This window comes from Zophobas morio, unplaced genomic scaffold (assembly GCF_036711695.1).
Source record: "Zophobas morio isolate AGI-343-1 ecotype UQ-CSIRO unplaced genomic scaffold, CSIRO_AGI_Zmor_V1 ptg000004l, whole genome shotgun sequence".
Taxonomy (NCBI): Eukaryota; Metazoa; Arthropoda; class Insecta; order Coleoptera; family Tenebrionidae; genus Zophobas; species Zophobas morio.
In genome coordinates this window covers 12411231-12434856 of record NW_026972109.1, presented here as the reverse complement: position 1 = coordinate 12434856, position 23626 = coordinate 12411231, and the positions used below count along the sequence as shown (strand labels likewise).

At 33.9% G+C, this 23626-nt stretch overlaps 3 protein-coding genes across 4 annotated transcripts; all 3 read right to left on the bottom strand.

Annotated features, from left to right (window-relative positions):
- Positions 1-681: 681 nt before the first annotated feature.
- Bond (james bond) lies at positions 682-2192 on the bottom strand. The gene is made up of 6 exons (XM_064073187.1): positions 2082-2192; positions 1849-1915; positions 1522-1796; positions 1308-1470; positions 1122-1258; positions 682-1075 (listed from the first exon to the last, which is right to left on the bottom strand). Exons 2-6 carry the CDS (start codon positions 1907-1909, stop codon positions 881-883), a joined length of 831 nt encoding a protein of 276 aa, XP_063929257.1. The 5' UTR covers positions 1910-1915; positions 2082-2192; the 3' UTR covers positions 682-880.
- A 1748-nt stretch (positions 2193-3940) lies between these two features.
- On the bottom strand, positions 3941-5672 carry LOC135135129 (very long chain fatty acid elongase 7-like). The gene is made up of 5 exons (XM_064064130.1): positions 5533-5672; positions 5293-5483; positions 4827-4958; positions 4536-4778; positions 3941-4486 (listed from the first exon to the last, which is right to left on the bottom strand). Exons 1-5 carry the CDS (start codon positions 5591-5593, stop codon positions 4316-4318), a joined length of 798 nt encoding a protein of 265 aa, XP_063920200.1. The 5' UTR covers positions 5594-5672; the 3' UTR covers positions 3941-4315.
- An 8859-nt stretch (positions 5673-14531) lies between these two features.
- Positions 14532-16326, bottom strand: LOC135135114 (very long chain fatty acid elongase AAEL008004-like). 2 transcript variants are annotated; one of them, XM_064064110.1, is made up of 7 exons: positions 16239-16326; positions 15655-15742; positions 15404-15594; positions 15276-15356; positions 15163-15219; positions 14875-15117; positions 14532-14827 (listed from the first exon to the last, which is right to left on the bottom strand). In XM_064064110.1, the coding sequence occupies exons 2-7, from the start codon at positions 15731-15733 to the stop codon at positions 14615-14617; spliced, it is 864 nt and encodes a 287-aa protein (XP_063920180.1). In that variant the 5' UTR covers positions 15734-15742; positions 16239-16326; the 3' UTR covers positions 14532-14614. The 2 variants fall into 2 exon arrangements, with proteins under 2 accessions (XP_063920180.1, XP_063920187.1); XM_064064117.1 differs by having other exon boundaries at positions 15917-16294.
- Between the last annotated feature and the right edge of the window lie 7300 nt (positions 16327-23626).

Genomic DNA, 23626 nt, shown 5'->3' with positions numbered 1-23626 from the left:
CATAATTTTTTATGACCTCTTTATTGAAGCTCGATTTATGACATACTTGAGTTTAACTTTATCAGAGTTAGTGGATCTTACAGTACTGAATATAATAAGACTTTCTATTATTCTATCAATGTTTAGAAAAAGAACAAGCACTACAAGGTGAAACTTTCTTCATCGACAATACCAGAAGTTGTTATGTATTCATAAAATAAAGTTGTACAAAAGTTGGAATTATGACATATAAGTTAATATGAGAAGCAATATTGCAAAAATAGAATAATGATATCAAACGTTTATATTTATAGATATTAACTGTACATTACTTTATTTACACAGACGTTTTAAGGCCAATCTACAACAGTTAGCAAAACTGTTTGACAAAGATAAATTTAAAACACAATAGAGAAACTATTGTCAGTACTTCGAAATTCTTTCATCGTGATGAATTTCAGTGGACGGTTATAACTTTATACCGTTATTAAAAAAATGTTCTTAAAGAGAGCAAAAGTTGAGCTTATCTGTATGACATTCCTCAACGTCCAATTAAATGAGTCTATCTTCTAAGGCGGAAATAACTTTCAAACAAGTAAAAAAGGTGCGGTTATACTTAAGTAGGTTACAGATCAAAGAGACACTATTGACACAGTTCTCTCAACGTCGGCATCTGTGTGTCCCACTTCTAGTAAAAACGAATTTCGTGGATTTTATATTTTTATTTTATAACACAGTTCATGACAAATTCTAAAACACTCGCCCTGGATTTAAAAAGGAGTAACAAATGACTCCCTCAAACCCTTAACAAAATTAAATAGTGACAATTATATAAATAACATAAAACCTAAGCATATTTACACAGACTTATAAACTTTTAACTCCTAAAACGGCAGCAGAATTACTGAACTTTGATAGTCTTAGCTTCTCCCTTTAGCGAACTGTTGGATTTTTTGTATGCGTTTTTGTAAAAGTTGCCGAAGAGGTAAAGAAACACGACGACGTTGCCAACAAAGAAGAACGTCAAAGCTTTCGGGAGCTTGCAATCCATGGCGATGATCCCCACGAGATAAGCCAACATGATGCCAAACTGGGTCTGAAACACCCGAATTAGATAAAATTTTCTAAAGAACGAATCTTACGAGTTGCATCCAAGTCATGTACTTTTTCCACCAGAGGTACTTCTGGTACTTGGGTCCCAAAGCCGCAATCAAGTAGTACGTGTACATCACCACATGTACGAAGGAGTTAAGCAAACCGATCACGGCTCCTTGTGGACCTACGACTCAATATTATTAGTAAAATGATTTTGGTGTTAGTGTTAGTACCTGGCAAGAATTTCAAATATCCCCAGGAGAAGAACATGGTACAAGAGTGGTGATACACGTGCAGGAAGGTCACCTGAGATTGTTTCTTCCTCAAAACGAAGAAAACGGTATCCAGGAGTTCAACGATTTTGGAAAAGAAGTACCACCAAGCTCCGCTGTTCAGCTGAAACGATGAAAATGAAGACGTGCTTGGTACGATAAGAAACTAGAGTACCGCAATTTGGAAGTCTTTATTTTGGGATGGGTTTCTGCACGTCGAGTTAAAAAAAATCGGTAGCGCACTCTTCACAGTTAATGCTTGGGAACACAGCCACAAACTAAAAATTACTTGGTAGAAGTTGTAGCCGATAAGGACACCCTTCAAGTCAAAGGGTTGTCGGTTTTCCATCAATTTGGGTCCCAATATTAGAACAAAGTAGAAATACACTATGAGGATGGTGATTACTGGCAAGGGAGATGTCATGAAGAGCCATGAATCTACTTCAGGATCTAAAAAAAAGTGGTGAGATTATGTGCTATGTACGTACTTACCGAGACTTACCTCCTTTGCTTTCCATCAGTTCGTTGTAGTTTTCAACCACCACACGCATGAACGACGTCATGGTACTCTAAAATTAACAAAATTCACCGCACTGAGTAAAACTGGAACTCTTGTTTGCTGACTCTCGATCAAGTACGCAGTCGATTATTTTTTTCCATTTGTAAAGTCAGCAAATTAGAGTTCACAGCACTAGTAGAAAAATGTAATGACTCCATCAGTTTTGTGGAACTTACTGTTGTCAGTTTAACACAAGCGACAATTATTAAAATGGTACTTCACCACTGTCACTAATAGATAGGCTAGAACTGATTCGTGTAACTACTCTCTTAGAACTGAGAAGAAGAGCTTACAATAGCTTTCATTTAAGAGTACCGGGGAAGATACGCATGATTTTACTCCTTTCACTTGTAGGTCACCCATGTGGACTCATTTTTGAATCTGTTGCCGCCTCATTGACGAAACAAGCATAGGTACATCACTAACTCGTGACGAAAGGTTTTAAAAATACACTTAGCAACACATAACTATAAAAAATAAAGTCAAAGTGGTACCACTGACATCCCTCAGTGCATAAACTATTCAGTCGAAACCACAACTTTCAAGGAATTTCGACCCAGAAGACATGCATCGGTACCACGACAATAAGATTAAAGACGTCTCACATTGAAATAAGTTTTCGATAACCTCTAAAACGGTATCCATATCCTGAAGCTATGGGTAATCAATGCTCGCGGTAACCTGTTTCACGACCAGGAGAAAGTACTCAGTCAGCGAGATTGATACGAATCCTCAGTTTTCATATTTCGTACCTTCTTCGGAAACAACACAAATCGTGTCGTAATCGATGCATTCCAGGTACCGCAGTACTACCTTTATAAAAATTAAGTTTCGATTGACCAGAAATGGGTTAATAGCACAGCAGACACTTGTACCGCCAAGAAAAGTGATGCCAAGTCCTCGAATACCATTAGAGGTGGGGAGGATGATAATGAACTTGTGATATAATTATTTGGTGAAATGGCCTAAAGCGAGTGCCGTTTTACTAGAAAGTAGTGACACGGATTTGATGTGAACAAAGATTAAGGTCATAAAGCAAACGCATGTGACTTATGAAGTAGTAAAAAAACACTTGATGAGTACTTGTGGTTGTCTGGTACTACAAAAACGAGACTGTTAAACCGTAAGGATGACACTGAAATACATCTGATTTTTTCGTGTGGTCCTGGTAAATTTCACTTGAGTTTTGTGAATCTGGAACGACTATCGGTTAACACTTACCTTTTTTGGTTGTTTTTGATGCAAAATTAAAAGGAGGGCGACTGCACAGCTATTACCTAAAAATGACGGTTGTCAATTTGAATGAACGATAAACAGTGGTCACTTGTCATTTTTTAGACAACTACGATTCTTATAAGCGATATTCAAGGCCGAAAATTGAAAAATGTTAATTTATTATGTAATTATTTCCATTATTTTAAATTTGTATTAGATATACATGCTAAAAAGATAGAGTACCGATTTTAAAGCAGTTCGTCTGACAGTTTAATATTTTGCAAAAATTTTTGTTTTGTGGAATATCTTCAGCTGTCGGTTTCTTTCTTCAAAACAAAAACAAAAAAATGGAAGACTAAAATTATTTTTAATGGTCAATAATATAAGTACTTAATAATGTTAAAATTATTAAACTAGTCTGAAAATTGTTTATTAGTTTTATAGAATTTTCAGATTTTCAGTTCGTTAACGTTCATTCTCATAAATCATTGGTTTGCCCACATTCTCGACCTAGAAACTTCCCCGAAATCTAGAAAGAATTTATACAAATTGTCCAAAAGTCCGTGTATAACAAAATTTAATTACCGAAAAATTGATCTAAATTGCGTTAAACAGAACTTCCCTCGTCCCTGCAGCACAAGCAACAGAACAAGCTCAGTTTCTCACATAAATTATAAAATTTGATAACTACTGCGAATTTTATTTTTTTGTTAGTAAAACAATAAATAAAAGTATCCAAAAAAAAGTGTCACGTATACAGTTTTTTAAACGCATGTGTACATTTTGAAAGAAAGGTAAAATAAAAAATTAAAAATCGCTATTTTGGTTAAAAACATGACTTTATTAGAGGTAAAATTTTGGAAAAAATACGTATAAAAAATCTTTAACTAGTCCGTCTTTTTCCGTCTGCACATTTTCCACGTGGTGTCCCATTATGACAATTTTAAATTTTATTTCTAAATTGTAACGTAATTCTCGCTAATAGTTTTAGATCTACGCGTCGATAAAAATTAGGAAAATTTGTTCATGTTTCGATTTCGTGTAAATTTCGAATTGCTCAACAAATCAAAATTCAAGGGTCCTGATTTAAATTACAAAACAATTTTCCTTTTCAAACGGAAAATAACATACATTGTGTATTCAATTTTTTACAAAAAACTAACTTAACCTAAGTGGATAAATATATTTTACGTTACTATTTGTTCACTTTTTGTGCCTTAACATAAGTTTTGTAATAGAAGTCACCAAACAGCACCATCATAAATAAACTCTGCGGAACAATGATAAACGGGCCAATTTTCGGATACTGACAATCAGGCTTGAACAATAGTTGTCCATAGATGAAGAAAAAGAAAATAAATTGAAGCTAAAAACCACAAATGAATGAAATATTTTTGTAAACACATACAACTCACTAGCTGCAGCTGCGTAATATGTTTTTTCCACCAAATACTTGCTTTATACTCTGGCTTCCAAACCGTCAAAAGATAATAAAAATACATAATCGAGTGAACGAAAGTGTTTGCAAGACCCAGAAATATGCTGTGGCCGCCTCCCACGAACCTGATTCCAATCCAGCCCAGTCCGATCATTCCAAAATGATGATAAACGTGAAGAAAAGAAACTTGATTCTGTTTCCCACGCAGTATGAAAAAAACCTGGATTAAAGTGCATTTAATATGAACTTTCACCAGTTATTGCATTACCGTATCTAGCAAATCAGCGAGTTTTGTTAAAAAGTAAACATACGTTAACCTAAGAATAAATCGGTTGTGTGGAGTATCTGAAAAGTCTATTATCGCGCAGGACCAACTCAGAGTTTGTACTTCCAGCATTGCCTACGAAGAATTTACATTTACTTAAATGCTAATAACGAAAATAGGAGTTTTCGGAAAAAAGCAAACTGAAGATGACTTGAGAAACAAAAATATTTAAACAAAGTTGCTCTGTAAAATGTTGAAATGAATAAATGAATTAAACTCATTTCACGACAGAATATTCAGTAGTTCCGTGTGACTTTTAAATTTGTGTTCTAGTTGGCCATGATACATACGTCAGCCGTATAACTGAAACGGCTGACTTAAGAGTTATGGCCAACTAGAGCAGAAATTTAAAAAAATCACCACGACCTTAATTTTTTCCAAAAACTTATGGTACATGTTGTGTACTTACATTGAAGGAGAGATACGCATTTACTAAAACTTGCGTTAAATTGAAAATGATTAAAATTTTATCCAGTTTGTAAGGGGGTCTGTTTTTCATAAATTCCGGAAGAATTTTATATATCAGGTATAAATAAGATACCCCTATAAAAATGGGCTGGAACGGTGATGACGCCAAGTAAAAATCGTCGGATCTCGGATCTAGAAAATTAAATGCTGACTGTGCAATTTAGTGAAGCCACTCACTCACCTTTCATTTCGTTGAACAGCCAAAAATAACCCCGTATAATTCTTTTGAGAACAAGAGCCATCTTACAATTTTTTTCGTTGTGGAAGCACTTATTAGTGATTTTAATTGCAAGACCATTTGAAGCTAGGGTACGGTATCAACTAGCTACATAAAAACGATTAACATAATTTTGAATAATGAAAGTCATTATGAACAATTCCTGTCCATTGTTAACAACTATGTCGCGACAGATACATTTTTTATTGGCTGTACTTTGGGATACGGAAGAAATTTTTGTTAGTTGTATTATGCACAAAAAGAAATTCAAAATTAGTATTTACTCTTGTATAAAAAAAAAATAAATAAATAACTGCTATTTAATATCACTGAAAAAAACATTTGTGTGACGAAGAAGACCATTGTTGTGACTGCTATAGAAAATACAAAAATTTCTAGTTGGATTTGCGATATCGCAAATTCGGAAGTTGCGATGACAGTTGCTGCGATTGGCATCATTTATTGTAGAAATGCTGACATTTAAATTAATACAACTTCCGTAGAACTATTATTCTGAGAATATAATTCATGAATCACATGACCCCATTTCTTCCAATAGAATTTGTTCATGCCCTTAGTTACATGTCTATCACAGCGATAATAATTTTATTGCCTTATTGTGGTCTGTTGCTACCTAAATTTAAAAACTGTCAAATTGACAAATTTTAAAATTTCGTAAATTTTTTTGTCTTTTATGGCTTGCCAACGTTGGGGGCAAGCTCAAAACGACGAAATCAATTCTATTATCAAAAAATGTGTTCATTTATTATATTCTCATGTTGAATATAACTCGTGATATGATTAATAATCGAAGATATGGCTCGTGAAACCGAAGCAGCACATTCAACTCGTGCTTCGCACTCGTTGAATCTGCAGCTCGGTTTCATTCGAAATATTATCGATAATAATCATATCACATATCACTTGTTATATTATAATTGAAAACTTAATATAAAAACAAAAATTTTTTCAAGCAAACTTATAAAGAAGTCCCAATTGATAAACAAAGTTGTTGTTTCCAATGAGACAATGAGCGTTACACAAACTTTATGATTTATAAAATTATTGTATTTTCAAAATGCCTTTCGAACATAATCGAATTTTTTTAATTCAGAAAACCATTAATTATGAACACTGTGTGGACAATGGAGGCTCCGCTCGATGGCCAGCTTGTAGCCCAGATTTGACCACCCATGGTTTCATTTTTGTGATGATACATAAAAGATTTGGCACTTGTGCTTCTGTAGGTCTCGTCTTTAACGCTCTATTAACTGCGACAAATCATGAACTAACAACTTTTATATTCAGTGTGAAGGCCGGCAGTTCGAAAATATGCTTAAATGCAGTGGCGTCGTAGCCTGGTTTGGTACTAAGGCGGTTTTCTAGTGAGCACCCGTCCCCATATAATAAAACGACAAATACTAAACGTGCTTACGGGTCCTTATTTTGGCAAAATATTCTATGATGTTATCAAAATTTACTTTCCTCTGTCGAGCTTCGCTCATTGTGGACCTTAAGCACTATTTTATCAATTTTAATTTTGAAAAGCTTCTTTCACATGAAGCCACTGAAACAAATGGTTAAAAAAAAATCTTAGACTCAGATTAGCATCTTTTTAAAACGACTGATGATATCACTACACTAGTTTTTTTTTTTTAAATCAAGTCCATTAGTCGATTGGCTACATCTGTTTTTCCGACGCTTCGTGACCCTTAGAGTAGGACAAAATAGGTCTCCCGTTTCCGTCAAAATTTTGTTAACGGAAAAACTCACTTGAAACAAAAGCGTATCACGCCTTTTACATTTACTTTAATGTCACATACATATCTTTATCTAAACTTATAAGGGTTATCATAAAGACAAAATCCACAACACAAAATCTTACAGTTTTTCGAAAAATATGGATTTATTTAACTTGGACCAATTATTTGATGTCATAAGTTTTCGTTTTTTCATTTTCTTTATTTTTTTATTTTTTCCATTTTTCAATTTTTCGATTTGCAATTTTTTAAGTCTGAAATTTTTCGATATTAAAATTTTTCATTTTTCGATTTTTCAGTTTCCCAGTTTTCAGTTTTGCGATTTTTCAATTTTTCTGGTTCTTGATTTTTATTTTTCATTTCCCCCACATTTTCATTTTCATTTTCTTGATTTTCCCACAATTGACAATTTTTCGGTTTTTCATTTCCTTTATTTTTTCCATGTTTCTTTCAATTCTATAGTTTTTCGCATCTTCAATTTTTCAAATTTACTTTCTTTAATTTTTCGTTTCCTCAATTTTCTAATTTTTTAATTTTTTAATTTTGCAATTTTTGGATTTCTCAATAATTTGATTTTCCGATTTCTTCAGTTTTCAATAGATACATATTTCGATTTTAGAATACATATTTCGCTTTTTCGATTTTGCACCTTTTCAATTTGCAAGGCTCTAATTTCCAATTTTTAATTTCTCAAAGTTTTCATTTCATTCTTTTTCGTAATTTCATTATGTATTGATTTTTCAATTTCACAATTTTGCAGTTTTTCCTGTTGTTATTCAAAAGTTAAAAAATCGAAAAATTGAATAACCAAAAACTTAAAAATCGAAAAACTAAAAAATCGGAAGAAATTAAAAAACCGAAAAACTTAAAAAGCGAGAAATTGCAAAATCGAAAAAGTGGGAAATCAAAAAATTGCAAAAAAAGAACTGAAAAAACGAAATATTAAAAGAATGAAAAACTAAAAATTGAAAAACTCAAAAATCAAACAAAATTAATGAATCGAAAAATTGGAAAACCCAAAAATTGTGAAATTGAAAATTTATAGAATTGTCAGTATTGTAATGTCGAAAAACTGTAACATTGATAAAAGAGGTGGGTGGAGTTAAATTTAGCCCCGCCCACCCACCCCCTCTTTATTTTAGTGACCACTCTTAATATTGTCAATTAATGACAACATTATCTTATAAGTATTCCAGACAAATTTCTTAAATTGTTGAGGAAAAAAATAGATAAATTGTAAACAAGGTATGTATCTAGAGCCTATTAATCTGGTGTTAAATAAGCAACCAAACGTCGGAATCAGATTTAAAAAGCAATATTATCGAGGCTCCTCCCACTCGCACAAATTCCACCTACATAAATCATTTCATTGGTCTAGAGAAAAGGGGCGGCGTTGATAACTTTACCTAAATGTGTCTATTTCATGACTTTTCATTATTTCATTGTAAACACTGGCGGCAAAGTCATCTCTCGAATAAAAAGTAAAATTTAGTTAAATATAAAATTTGATATATGAAAAAAAAATTTAATCCTAGATTTTTTTATTTGTCATTTTAAAATCCAATTTCCGTCTTGGAGCCAATAAAATGAGTGATCACAACAGAATAGGAGTGGGTGGGCGGGGCCACTTTTGACTTTATTTTAAATTTCATTAGAGTGTACCGCTTGGAGAAAACGAAATTAAAGTTAATTCGCGATTGAGGTCCGTTGCTAGGCAACATACAAGTTTTAACTAATCGTGGGCTCATGTTCCACATTTGAGAGATCAAAAAATTGAAAAATTAAAAATCGAAAAATTAAAAATTGAAAAATTGAAAAATCGAAAACATAAAAAAGTTTTAAAATACAATAATTGAAAAACGAAAAAGATTCTAAAATCGTAAAAGTGAAAAAGTGAAAACTTCTAAAAATTATTATTATATATTTAAAATGAAAACTAGAAAAAATGCAAATCAAAAATTATTAATGAATCGAAAAATTGAAAGATCTAAAATTAAAAAAAACGAAAAAATTAAAAATCTAAAAGTTGAAGAACCTAAAAATTAAAGATCGAAAAAAAAAATCAGAACATGAAAGAAGAAAATGAAAAACCGAAACAAAAAATTGCAAATCGAAAAATTGAAAAAATAAAAAACTGAAAAATCTAAAAATTTAAACCTCGTGAAATTTCAAACCGAAAAATCGCAAAATCTAAAAGCTGAATCATCAAAAAACTCGAAGAGTTACATATCGTAAAATTGGAAAAACAAAAAAATCGAAAATCTGAAAAATTAAATTGAAAACGAATCTGAAAAGCTCCAATGAACCGCTTCTTGGGAAGAAATACTGGAGGGTTCCAGTCGTAAAATTTCTAAAATTATGTCCTCTGCAGAAAATTCATGGTAGATTTTTGTCAGATTTGGAACTACTCCATGAACATCTTTTTTTGATGACGTTAGCAGTGGGATTTATAAACTTATGTTGATTTTGAAGTTCCCGCTCACGTTGCTTTTGGAGCTGAAAACTGTCATTTATAAACTCCGTTGCCAAGTGGTTTGATAGTAACTTTGATGTTTAACTTTTGCCGTATTTAAAGGGGTTGTAGAAGAAAAGTGGAGGATTTAAGTTGATTACTACAAAAATTTACTGTTTTAGATATGTTTTAAGTTTCTTGTTGTCGAAATAAGTCTACACATACTAAGAAAAAAAGGCAAAATGTAGCCCCGCCCACCCGCCCTATCTCAATTGTAATGATTTTTTTTATTCGTCGTGAACCAAGGGGACGGAGCTTAACTGCAATAATCTTAAATTAATCGAAAAATTAAAAGCATGTTTTTGAGTATCGTATTGTTCAAAGAATAATATGTATTTTAAGAAAAAATAAAGCGAAAGATGAAGTCCCACCCATACCCGCCCCGATCTCAATTCTCAGTTGTGATGAATTTTTCATTTGTTGTCAGATCCAGGGGCTGGGCTTAATTGAAAGATCCATATTTGTCTACAAGAATTTACCATTTTAAACATGTTTTAAGTTTCTTGTTATGAAAAATGGCTATGTATATTAAGAAATAAAGGCAAAAGATAAGCCCCGCCCACCCGCCCTATCTCAATTGTGATGATTTTTTATAATCGTCGAGAGCCAAAGGAGCAGAATTTAAATGCAAAATTCTTAGTATTTCTCTACAAGAAATTACCACGTAAGACATTTTTTTGAGTATCGTGTTATTCAACGAATAGTACCTACTTGGTAAGATAAGATTGATTTTGGCAAATGACACCTTCCAAGAAAATAGAGGGTGGGTGGGTGGGGCTAGTACTTGCTACGGTAAGACTGATTTTGCCATATTTGCCATTTTCGACCATTTTTCAACTATATCCGAAAATTAGTTGAAGTTGAATTAATTCTTGTAGATTTCGATATCCAGAAGTCATTTTCTGCTTCGTTTTTTCAGAAATTTCTACCGTTTTTCTAAAATTACTATATATAATAAGAAAAAATTAAAGCCAAAGATTAAGCCCCACCCATACCTGCTCTGATCTAAACAGTAATGAAGTTTTCATTCGTTGGAAGACCTAGAGGAGGAGCCAAATTGCAAAATTCAGATTTCCTTACAAAAATTTACAATTTTAAACGTGTTTTAAGTTTTTAACGAAGAAAAAAATCATCACAGTTGAGAAGGGGTGGGTGGGCGGGGTTTATATATTGTGCTTTTTTTCTTAATATAGATGGTACCTATTCTTTGAACAACACGTTACTCAAAAACATATTTTTAATTTTTTGTAAAGAAATAAGTATTTTGCAGTTAAGCTCCGTCCCTTTGGTTCAGGGCGAACAAAAAAATTATACAACTGAGATAGGGCGGGTGGGCGGGGTTACATTTTGCCTTTTTTTCTTAATATGTGTAGACTTATTTCGACAACAAGAAACTAAAACATGTCTAAAATGGTAAATTTTTGTAGTAATCAACTTAAATCCTCCACTATTCTTCTACAACCCCTTTAAATAGGCCAAAAGTTGATCAAAACTACTATCAACGGCAACTTGGCAACGGAGTTTATAAATGACAATTTTCAGCTCTAAAAACAACGTCAGCGGAAACAGCAAGTGCAACGGGAACTTCAACGTCAATAGCAAGGTTATAAATCCCGCTTAAAAGTTCAGCGACAAATTTATAAATCGACCTTTAGGTTGAACCACCTTAAATGTGCGAGAATATCATTCATTGCTCTGTAACGATGATCTAGTTCTTCGTAAACTCTATCAAGACATTATTTTCTTCCCAAGCGTAAGCGACGGAAGTATTGTAATCAAGTCCGTCGGTCGACTCTCTACTTTTACATTTTCTCGACCTTTCATGCCCCGTAGAGTACGAAGAAATAGGTCTCCCGTTTCCGTCCGTCTACCCTTTACGCCGCCACTGCTTAAATGAAACAGATCTTTTACTAATTGTTTGTGTTTCATTCAATTTTTTTTATATCGATAGACTTAATTTTATTATCGAGTGAAAATAAAATTCGCACCTGAGTGTTTTTATCGTTGTAATTAAAATTTAATGATATTATATTTCTAGACACAATGTTTTATTTGGTACACCTGTATTTACAGTTTTAAGTACAATATTTTCTGCTTGTGTGAAATCATAAGGGCTATAAAGACATTTTACATTTTTAAACCTATGCTCTTATGCCATTTTTGAATCTAGAGTTCTAAATTTCATGCTGAGTCTCCAAAGCTGTAATCCTTGATATTGACATCTGACCTTATCACCAAGTTCATATTTACTCAAATTTATAAGTACCTTCATTAAACATGGTAATTCGAAGCCAACTGTATGAGTGCTCGCAAAAAAATTTGACATTCGACCCCGTATGTATTCACAATTCAGGAAGTACTTAATGTCAAAAGGTTGCCGCGATGTAAATGGGTGATCTGGAATGTAATGAACTTTGGATTTTCTACTTTGATAACTTCATTGAATAATTATAATGCAATTTGTAAAGGAGACTATGTAAAAATGTAAAAAACGTGTCAATGTTTAGATAATGAGTCATCTGTATACCGTGTAGGCTCTATTATAAATTCGTTCCGTATTCAAATTGTATTTGTAAATTTCGCCATGAATAAAATTTAAGTTCTCGTGCATTTTTATTTTGGAAAGCACAATTATAATAAAATCAGAAATAATAATAGTCAAATTACAAATCACTATGTCAAAACTGGGACTATATTTCGCACATCAGCAGATTTCGTTATTATTGCAAGTCACAATAAAAACGTATTAATTTATGCATTGAAACGACTCTCACACGATGTAATTAAACACCCCTCTCTCTCCTAATGTATTTTCACAGTGGACAGCTTTACAATAACACATTAACACTAAAATCCTTTTACCTCTACATTCTAGAGATGAAAGCATCCATCGCGAAGCAAGTACCATTGTGGTTTTAAAGTACGGCATGAGTAAAAGTTGTGTAAGTATGTAAGTAAACCGTGTCGTTAGTGCGTGTTGATCTATAACCGCCGCCAGATATTTTATAATTATTGTTAAAACCGGCTACAAAAACGTAACACAAAATCAAATATTTTTTTAGACGGGTTCCTACTGCAAAAAATGCGCGAAAAAGAGACATTTACATATGTATGTGAAAATCAATCGTTTATAGGCCTTTGATGCGTAATGCTTGTTGCTACAGGTAGTGCTGTACCTGGCTCTCACTCTCGTGCGTCGATAGAAGAAAGCTTGATCGACTAGTTTTTTAGAAACCTGTTAGGTTTACCACATTCCGAACAACGCTGTTTAATGTGTGGCCTACAACGTAAAAGCTAAACTAAATTCGTAAGTACCACTGTTCTACAAGATTCAGCTTTAAGAATTCGGAATTCATTTAAAGGGAATGAAATTAAAATTAAAACGTTTAAAAACTTGAAGATAATACAATTTTCATTTTTTTATGTGCAGGTAGTACCGTCTCAAATCCACCAACGAATGAAATTACTTTGAAAAATAGAGGTTTATCGTTGACAGGAAGTTTCATTCATTTGGTATTGGACCGATTAACATTAATCATTAAAGTTTCTCTGACTACAATTAAAACAGTTTATGAGTACTCAGACAAGGAGAATCTGAAATAAAAAATTATAAAATGGAAAGTAAAATATTTGCATTTCAGCTAATACAAGTACTTGTCCAAATAGTGCATTTTGAATGTAAACTTTTACTTTACTATGTCCATACATATCTTTTTTGTTGTCATAAAAACGATAAGAACATGTTATTTTTCAATAACTTCATTAACATCGAAGTTTTTTGAACTGGAGTGCCGTACTTTCATTCAGCTAAAAAATAAACCCTCTGAAATATCAACAAACAATCCATGTCCAAGCTTCACGCTTGAATGTCTTTATAATAGTACACTGTAAATCACTGTCAAATTTCAATTTGCTACGTTTATTTCAGTGTAATCAGAGACAAACGGACATTCCGGAACTCAATAACATAATTTTTGCTGAATCACGTTACTTAACAGAGGAAGAAGAAAGATTATGATCAAAGTAGCTACGAAACAAAACTAATTTTTATATGGTTTTCTCTATATTTTTTAAATAAATCTACATGTTTTACCTGGATAAGGCAGTTCTAATTTTAAACAAAATGTCACTGACGGTTCAGCTTCACATTCACCGCACTTTAAAACAGCTGTTTGTCGAAGATATCTCACCTGAGAATCCTCTCAGTGTTCAGATACTAAGATTGACATTGCTTATCTCAGAGATTCTCTACGTACGATCCTTTTCTCCTCGGCTTCCTACTCAGACCCGTCACGCCTATTGTCAATTTTACCGTACGCCTTAAAATCACAGGATCATATTTTTTTACAGTAGTAAATGTCATCATAATTGTCTATATTGTGCTCTAGTGATGAAGATTTTACTATTATTTATTAATTAAATAATTGCATAAAGATATGACTTCTCACTTTACAGCTAACCCATTAAAATAAACATTTTTGGGTAATTGAAACTAATGCGTCCCTGCAGGCATTTACAAATTGCAACTAAAGTCAAATTCCTACAATTAGTGGTAGATAATGATGGTCCTAAGAATGTGCAATTAACACAAGGAAAACACATTTCAAATTGCACTTATTCTTGAAAGCAAGTTTTACCTCAATACCCTAAATAAACCACCAAAAATATATCGACACAAATAAAACCACCACTAACACAGAGCATCTTTATATTTTGCAAAATCTAACGATATAAACATTCACAATAAATAATAAAGTAAAATTAACTAGACTAGTTAATTTACTTTAGTTTTTCCATTTTGTACATTATTGTTGATACTTTCCTTAGCTCTCTTTGGTCCCACAATATACGTTTGGTGGTAAAAATTACCAAACAAAAACAAAAACAATAACGCTTGCATTCCTAATAAACCTGCAATAATTTTCGGGAAATCACACTGACGGAACAACACTTGCAAATTATGGATGAATATGATGCAGAATTGTATCTAAAACACAACATTATCCACACATTCCATACTTAAGGTGCTCTCACCATCTGCATCGCCGTCACGTGTTTCTTCCACCACAAATATTTCTGGTACTGCGGACCCAGCGAAGACACAAAGTAATATGAATACATGATAATATGAATAAACGAGTTAATTAAACCCAGAAGAGTACCATGACCGCCCGGTAGGAACTTCACACCTATCCAGGAACAAACGGGCATCATGGCGTGATGGTACAGGTGAAGAAAACTCACTTGGTTCATTTTTTTGCGCAACACGAAAAACACCTACGATTTCGAATTATAAAAAGAGTTACAACGATCGGTACTAACCGTGTCCAGCAGTTCGACGATTTTGCACAGAAAGTACAACCACACGGCTTGGGCCATCTAGAATGTGGAGTTTTATTTTTATTTGTTAGGCAACATGTGGTGAAAAGACTTACTCTGACGGCTTTGGGATTGTTCGAATAATCTACAGGTTGACACTTCAAATTGTAACCAGTTGCCCAACCACCCATTAATCCCTGGAACGAAAGTGTTAGTTTAAGTGGTGATTTAGTTTTGGTGGTACCTCGTAAACCAAAATTACACTAAAGATGACCTGTAACCCATTGTAGATGATTATCGCATTCTTAAGATCAAATGGTTTCCGGTCTTTCATGTACCGGGGTCCCGCATACATGCAAAAGTATAAATATGTGGCAATTATTGTCAGAACGGGACCGGGGGAACCCATGAGGAACCATTTTGAAGTCCTAGAGTCTACAATCATAAAATCGTAATATTGAAAGTAAATGAAATTACTTAAATTTGGGGTCTTACCACTGTGCGTTTCGAGAAAATATGTATAGTAGTTGATGTAATCCATATAATCCAGGCTGAAGTTGATTGGAAACTTCATATATGTTGCCTGAAATTAGAAACACGTCTGGTGTAACAAACACCCTTTTGTTTGTTTGTAGTTGTGACACCATGGCAATTCATTAATAATAAAACATCGAGAAAGTGTGGCATGTCAGTATTAAAATTACGTAAGAATTCTAATTGGTCCCTTTAAAACAACTCAAAAATACACAGTACTCACTTTTGTGGAACTTTTTAAAACAAGTACCTAATTTCACAGAATTTTCGAAAGTGGTTGAAAATTCTTAAAAAAATGTAGCCCCACTGTTCAGCACAGCACCATTTTCTGGTACCGCTGGAAGAAGTTCACTACAACCCGATGAGTCCGAAGACTTGCAAATAACTAACATAGAACTTGACTGCCACTAAAGTTTTTAGATTCGGTAAATTACGTGTGGGGTTTGCCTTTGTAGCCAAGGAACAGGTGGGAGAATAGATGTTTTGAGCCAAACGCCCATGGCGCGAATAATTCGTGTGCTGAAAACGACACTCAGGAAGCTTACCCAAAGCACAAAGGAGCTTTCATGCTCGGACGGTACGGTGGCGTACTGACACAATACCCGCCAAACGTAAACTGTTATGCACTTTTTTCGATTTCTGTTGCACTTTTACTTGCAACTTGCACAAGAACTCGTTCCGTTCACTGAAGCTGCGCTCGTAGTTACGTCAGCAACGTAAACAGTCGCGAAGAAATGAAGATGAATGCACGAAAACGGGAATGACAAAAACCTATTAAACCGGAAAACAATAGGATTTTTGGAGAATACGTTGTAGGCCAGCCAATTATCTATTGTGATTTACATGTTTTATGGGCACTTTGGAAAAATCGTTTAACATTAAACGTGCGTATCCTTCGACTTTAAATTAACAATCGATGATTACTTAATCACTACTCGATTTTGGTTGAAGATTCTCGCCGATTTCTACACAAAAACGCAATATTTGCACAGCTAGTTGAAATGAACACAAACATTGGTTTTGGTAATGCAATCGTTACGAAGATGACATCCTTGTCGGGATTTTCGTGCTACAGGTGCTAGGCTAAATACGAATATAACATTTCTTGCAAACAACGGTTAAGCATTTTTAATAAATCAAAATTGTGTTTCCGCGTTGTGAAACGACTATTAATAATTGTGTACTGGTTACTGTTGGTATTTATTCGCAATGCACATTGCAACAACGGACTGGAACCATATGCACTCGTTACCCCCGCAATTTTTCCTAACAACTGACAGGAACGTGTAATACAGTATGTCAAAAATTGCCTCACTTGAAACTGAAGACTATCAAAAATCTCGTACTACGACAAATATCGACCTTTAAGCTGTATATTTTAATTATTTTAATCTATTTGTATTTACATTGATCTTCTTTCCTTAAAGTTTCGTCATTCGCAAACACTTAATTAACAAACAATTAGTTCCATTAAGAGAAATGTACTTTTGTAAAAACTACATAGTGTGCAGCCTTGACTAGCTATTGAAAAATCGTACTAAGAAAAATTTGGTAACGTACCTAATCCTACGATTAATTTTGTAGTTCCCAGTACTGTACGAAAGTCATTTTAGTCAATATTTATCACATTTTCAGGTCGTAGAATGTACTAAAGTGTAAGTTTTCTGTTTACGCCGTTTATTGTTTGTTGGAAATATTGTGAAAAGATAATAAGTTTTATAAAGAGAATGGTTTATTAACGCTTATACTGTAATATTGCTTGCTGTGGAACCCCTTTTATGATCTTCTTGTTAATTCTGTGGAAAATGTGTAACGTAAATTTTGTAAATTTCTTAATTTTATATCACATAGTTTTTACCTTGTACAAAGTTATCAACATAAAGAACTATTAGATGAATTTGGTTTGTCTTCTTTACAAGTTAGGCGTGATTTTTCGAATATCATATGTCTATATAAAATTGTTAATGACATGTGTGTATGTTAGAACAGCTCAGCTTCAAAGTTTTGTGGTGAAATTTGGTGACCTTCTTTCACAACATCCTACACTCAAGTGTGTTTTAAGAATATTTATTGTTATCAAATTTGTTTAAAACAAAAAAAAAATAGTTATTTATGTATCAAATTCATAAAGAAGAACTTTTTCGGCTGGTGGAAAATTTACAAAACAGATGAGGCCAAAAAAGTTCTCTTTAGCCGAAGTACACGCGTTTTTTTTTTTTGGCGACCAGAAAAATAATTGGTTATGCAAGTGGTTTTGAGGTTGGAAAAGCTGTTTTCTTTGTTGAAGGATTTGACAAAAACCAAAATGTTCCTTGCTCCTCTACTAAGAAAAATTGATACCGTCATGTTTCGTAACGATATTCAGTAAAGGTGGAGTTCAAATAACGGCGTTTTTGGCTTTTTTATTTAAAAATATGTTGGTCAAAAACAAAGAAGTCTCCGAGGCCCTAAAATAAAAAAGGCAAAACCGCAAAAATACTGCTATAAGAAAAATCTGTAAGCGAAGTTTTTAGTGCAGATCTTAAAGGCGACAAAACCAATCAATTTTAATTATTAACCCCCACTTAAGACACATGTCTCAGATACCGAGGGTGCATTTTAGGGTAATTAGTTAGAGTCAGTGTAAAGTAGCCGAGGGGCATGAAGACCCGGCTGTGTTGCGATGGTCTGACAAGGACTCGGGTTGAGTGATAAGAGTAAAGAGTTGGGCGTTAAGGTGTTGATAAGAGAAGGTGACGGGTTAGGGTCAACCTGGCCATGAGTAGTGTTGACGTGTAAAATTACCGGCAGATACCATGGGCACTAAAACCGTACTCATATGACGTATGGACATGAAGGTGTCATCTCCACTTTGACCGTGACAATGCTCCTTTTGAGGGGGGGGGGGGGGTCTGAGTCTTCTTTTGTCGAAAATTGCGAAAGCAGACTTAGAAACATTGCATAGTTTTCAGTAAATTGAGTTTCCAACTTTAAACCGTCATACATGCGTTATCTTCCTTTTGTGCCTCCTTCGATAATAATCGACTACTTAATGTGTGATTAAACCGAACCTCGGTCATTACACGGAATATTTAATTTATTGAAGTGAAGAAATGGTCCATTACTGTCATCGAGACGGCGAACGTTTGTCAACTAAGAACTGAGGAATTATCTAAGAGATTAATTAATTAATTAATTAACCTAATCGGGCCCGTCAAGTTGGCAACAACAAACTGGTGGATTTTCTTGTTCTAACCTAGCACAATCTAATTTGGTTCTTTAATGGTGGCAGCTTTGATCAAATAAGCAGTGAAAATGTACTTTGTCATTTAATACAGTCAAGGTTAAGGTTTTCGACATTAATTTCAAATTTACAAATAACTTAAGTGAGATTTATAAACTTGCTGTTGACGTTGAAGGTCCCATTGCAGTTTTAAGATTTTTATTGTCGAAATAAATCTACACATATTAAGAAAAACAGGCAAAATATATGCCCCGCCCACCCACCCTATCGCGTTTGTGATGATTTTTTTATTCGTCGTGAGCCAAAGGGGCGGAGCATAACTGCAGAATCCTTATTTCTCTACGAAAAATTAAAAACATGTGTTGTTTAAAGAATACTATGTACATTAAGAAAAAAATAAAGCCAAAGATTAGGCCCCACCCATACCTGCCCTGATCTAAATAGTAATGAAGTTTCCTTCGTTGGTAAACCTAGGGGCGGAGCCTAATTACAATATCCATATTTCCTTACAAAATTTTACCATTTTAAACGTGCTTTCGGTTTCTAAGAATAAAAAAAATCATCACAATAGATATGGGGTGGGTGGGCGGGGTTTATATTTTTGTTTTTTTCTTAGTATAGGTAGTATTCTTTGAACAACACGATACTCAAAAACGTGTTTTTAATTTTTTGTAAAGAAATAAGTATTTTGCACTTATGCTCCGCCCCCTTGGTTCACGGCGTATAAAAAAAATCATTACAATTGAGATATCTGTACACATCTTTTTGTTTTAATATGTGTAAATTTCTTTTCACAACATGAAACTTAAAATATGTTTAAAATGGAAAATTTGTATAAGGAAATATCGATTTTGCAAGTTCTTGTTATGAAAAGATGGCTATGGCTATTAAGAAAGAAAAAGGCAAAATATAGGCCCCGCCCACCCACCCTGTCTCAATTCTGATGATTTTTTTATTCGTCGTAAGCCAAGAGGCGGAGCTTAATTGTAAAATCCTTATTTTTCTACGAGAAATGACCATTTTAAAAATGTTTTAAGTTTCTAACAATAAAAAAATCTTTACAATCGAGATGGGGTGGGTGGGCGGGGCTTATATTTTGCCTTTGTTTTTCTTAATATACACAGTATTCTTTGAACAACACGATACCCAAAGACGTGATTTTAATTTCTTGCTAAGAAATAAATATTTTGCAGTTAAGCTCCGCCCCCTTGATTCACGGCGAATAAAAAAAATCATCACAATTGAGATAGGGTGGGTGGGCGGGCATACATTTTGCTTACTTGTTTTAATATGTGTAGATTTCTTTTCGCAACATGGAACTTAAAACATGTTTAAAATGGAAAATTTGTATAAGTAAATATCGATTTTGCAATTAGGCTCCGCCCCATAATTGCAAAACCCATATTTTCTTTAATAAATCATTTTAACCATGTTTTAAGTTTCTTGTTATGAAAAGATGGTTATGAATATTTAGAAAAAAAAAAGGCAAAATATTAGGAAGTAGGAATGAAGTCCGTCGGCCGACTCTCTACTTTTACATTTTCTCGACCTTTTATAACCTCTAGAGTACGAAGAAATGGGTCTCCCGTTTCCGTTTGTCTATCTGTTTGTTTGTCTGTCCGTCTGTCTGCTGTCCCGATTTTTTTTTGTATATTTTTACAAAGTGATTTTTCTGTAAGTATTCGTTGGCTGTGCGAATGAATTGTTGTTGTGACCCCTTTGTCCTTGGTACCCGGGGCGGATCGCCCCCACCGCACCCTCCCCCATTACGCCGCCACCATATAGACAGATCGTATGGAAAATTTGTACAAGGAAACATCGATTTTGCAATTTCTTAAGGTAAAAAAGTAGCTATGCATATTAAGAAATTAATACTCCTATTAATTACTATTTTGTCGCTTTAATGCAAACGTCATTAATGAAATGACGAAGATAACGAAATCGGTCATTGCCCTTTACGGCCCCTGTTTTTAAATGTTAATCGCGTAATTTTGACAGTTCTTGGAGGTTTTCGGATAACGCGAGTATTTTTATAAAACTTTAAGACTTTCCATAATTAATGAATAATCGCGCATTGCTCAAACTTCTTTTTCTAATATTATACTAGCTTTTTTATGTGTAAACGTTAATCATCCCAAGTTTTATTATTGTGACCTAGGATAATAGGGGATGTTCCTTGTAAAAAGTACCATTCGCAGATTGTTCCTCGTCTTATCTATTTAAGGTCATATATATTTATTCATCGTTAAAGGTTAATGCGAAAGATTATTAGTTGTAGAAAAAAATGGTGGTCCTGAGAAGGACCAAGTTTTTATAATGCTCGACTTCTTATTCTAACGCACCAACTTAGATTGTTACTACTTTTTACAATAAATGTTAAAAATGTTGTCCTTGACTAGCAATTCAGCATTCAGCAAGCCGCAACATGTTTGCATGGATACATAAAAAAACTCCGAGAGTTCCACGAACTGTAGCGGCTGTCATTTCCATTCGTTGTTGAAGCTCTTCGATAGTTTCCGGCCACTGTTGATTTCCATAAACTGATTCATCCAACCCCCAGACAAAAATCACACGGATTGAGATCGGGTGAACACGGAGGGCAAGCTACTGGGCCGTTTCTACCGACCCATTGGTTAGGAAAATGGTTATTCAACCATTCAGTTACTGGCCTAGCAAAATGTGGTGGCGCTCCATCATGCAAGTACCACATGCACTTATAGAGTCACTTCCACATCTAGCTGCTCTTCCAACACATTGATTAAAAACTCGAGGTACTGTGCCGCGTTTCGTCTGTTTGGTAAAACATAAAGTCCAATTAAGCGGTCATTAACGATACCAACCCACACATTCATGGAAAACTGTCGTTCAAATCGTACTTCTTGACGAAAATGTGGATTTTCATCGGACCAAATGTGAGTGTCGTGGCTGTTGAAAACAGCATTGCGAGTGAATCCTGCTGCATTCGTAAACTGAATGCAATTTAAAAAGTTAGGCCGTTCACGACATTGTTGTAACAACCATTCACAGTAAATTACAGGACGTGGAAAATCAGCGGGCTCCAAAGCTTGCACTTTTTGAACGTGGTACGGATATAAGCCTTGTTAATGTACGATGCACTACAAACTGTGAAACTCCATCTTCAGCTGTACCATGATTTGAGAGATGCTGTACCACTGATTTAAATTTAAGTTTCTATCAGCCACACCATAAAGCATTACCATGTCGACACACTTTGAATTGAAAAAAATCATCATTGTCAAAGACGTTAACCGAACACACGAAGGCAATCAACTGATAGCTGACTGGCCTTTATCGAATTTTTACACAAGACTTTGATTTATTTATGTAATTAAATCATTATTTTATAATTTAAAACTTTTTAATGACTCGGCCTATTGGGCCAAGTAGTAATTACAGCTGCTTTAACAGAGTTTAATCTCCCACCTTTTCAGTTACACGTGTTCGTCTGTAATTGGCTTAGTGCTTGTTGACCAACCTAGTTAATAATAATATTGATAATTTCCAAAGTTTCGTGTAATGGTAATGAAAGTACTGTTTGTAATCTGCACACAAAGAAAGAATCCGCGGTACCACCAACGGAACGACCCATATGACCTGTGAGCAGAAACAAATTAGAGACACCCATACCATCGGTTTTCCCATTGCGTATGCCTTTTATTACGCTTAAGAAAGTCAACACTGCGGTTTAAAAAATTTAATTAGCTCGAAAAGCCCGATTTCATAATCTTTCGAACACATTTTACTTAGCACAATTAACAGGCATTTAACGATTTCCCAAAATGTTCAAAATCCCACCTATAATTAACCATGAACAGATTACGTTTGTGTCATTGAAAATCGCAAATTAAATCGCTTTTTGAAATTATGAATGGAACGGTAAATTAGATTTTCAGGAAATAATGCTAGTGGGGGAAACATGTACAATGAAATGAGTTAGTTTTTCACACAATTGAAATTTAATTAGACTTTTCAAAGATGAAATGCTATTCAGAGTTATTGTTTATTTAATTAAGCTTGTGTGTTACATAAAAAATTGTTGTTACAAACCATTGTTCGAATACTCATTGTCATCAGTTGATCATTTGCGTGGATTATTATTTTAATTTGCTAGTTCAACTGATGGTATTAACCACATTATCAAATTTTATATGCTGAAAAACAATAAAATCATACATAAAACTGAGGCTCAATTCAACATAAATTAAATTAATTTCGCGTTTGCAGTTCGGTAATTCCTGGTGTAAATATGCAGCCATTATCATATTCAGAATCATAAAACAAAATGGTATAATTAAGGCCACGTTTTTGTCTTTTTACTTCCCGAGCATAAGGTCTCTGGTTTCCCTGTTTGTTCGTCTGTCCGTCTATCTGCCGTCCCGGATTTTTATTAGACAAATAATCTCGGAAAGTACCGGGCCGATTGTTGTCAAATTTTGTATTTATATTAAGAATATCATGTAGATGGTAAAACGCTAACCAAAATTTGTCTAATCATCCCCACCAATAATGTGATGACGTCACTTCAAAATTGTACATAGTAAATGAGGTTTTAAATTGTATAAAATAACATAGTCCTGCGCATGTAAAATTATTAAACAACATTTTCTCAGACGATATGTCATTTGCCAAAATAAGACTTATCTTAGTATAGCAAGTACCAGCAAGTACTACCCTCTGAGAAAATACAGG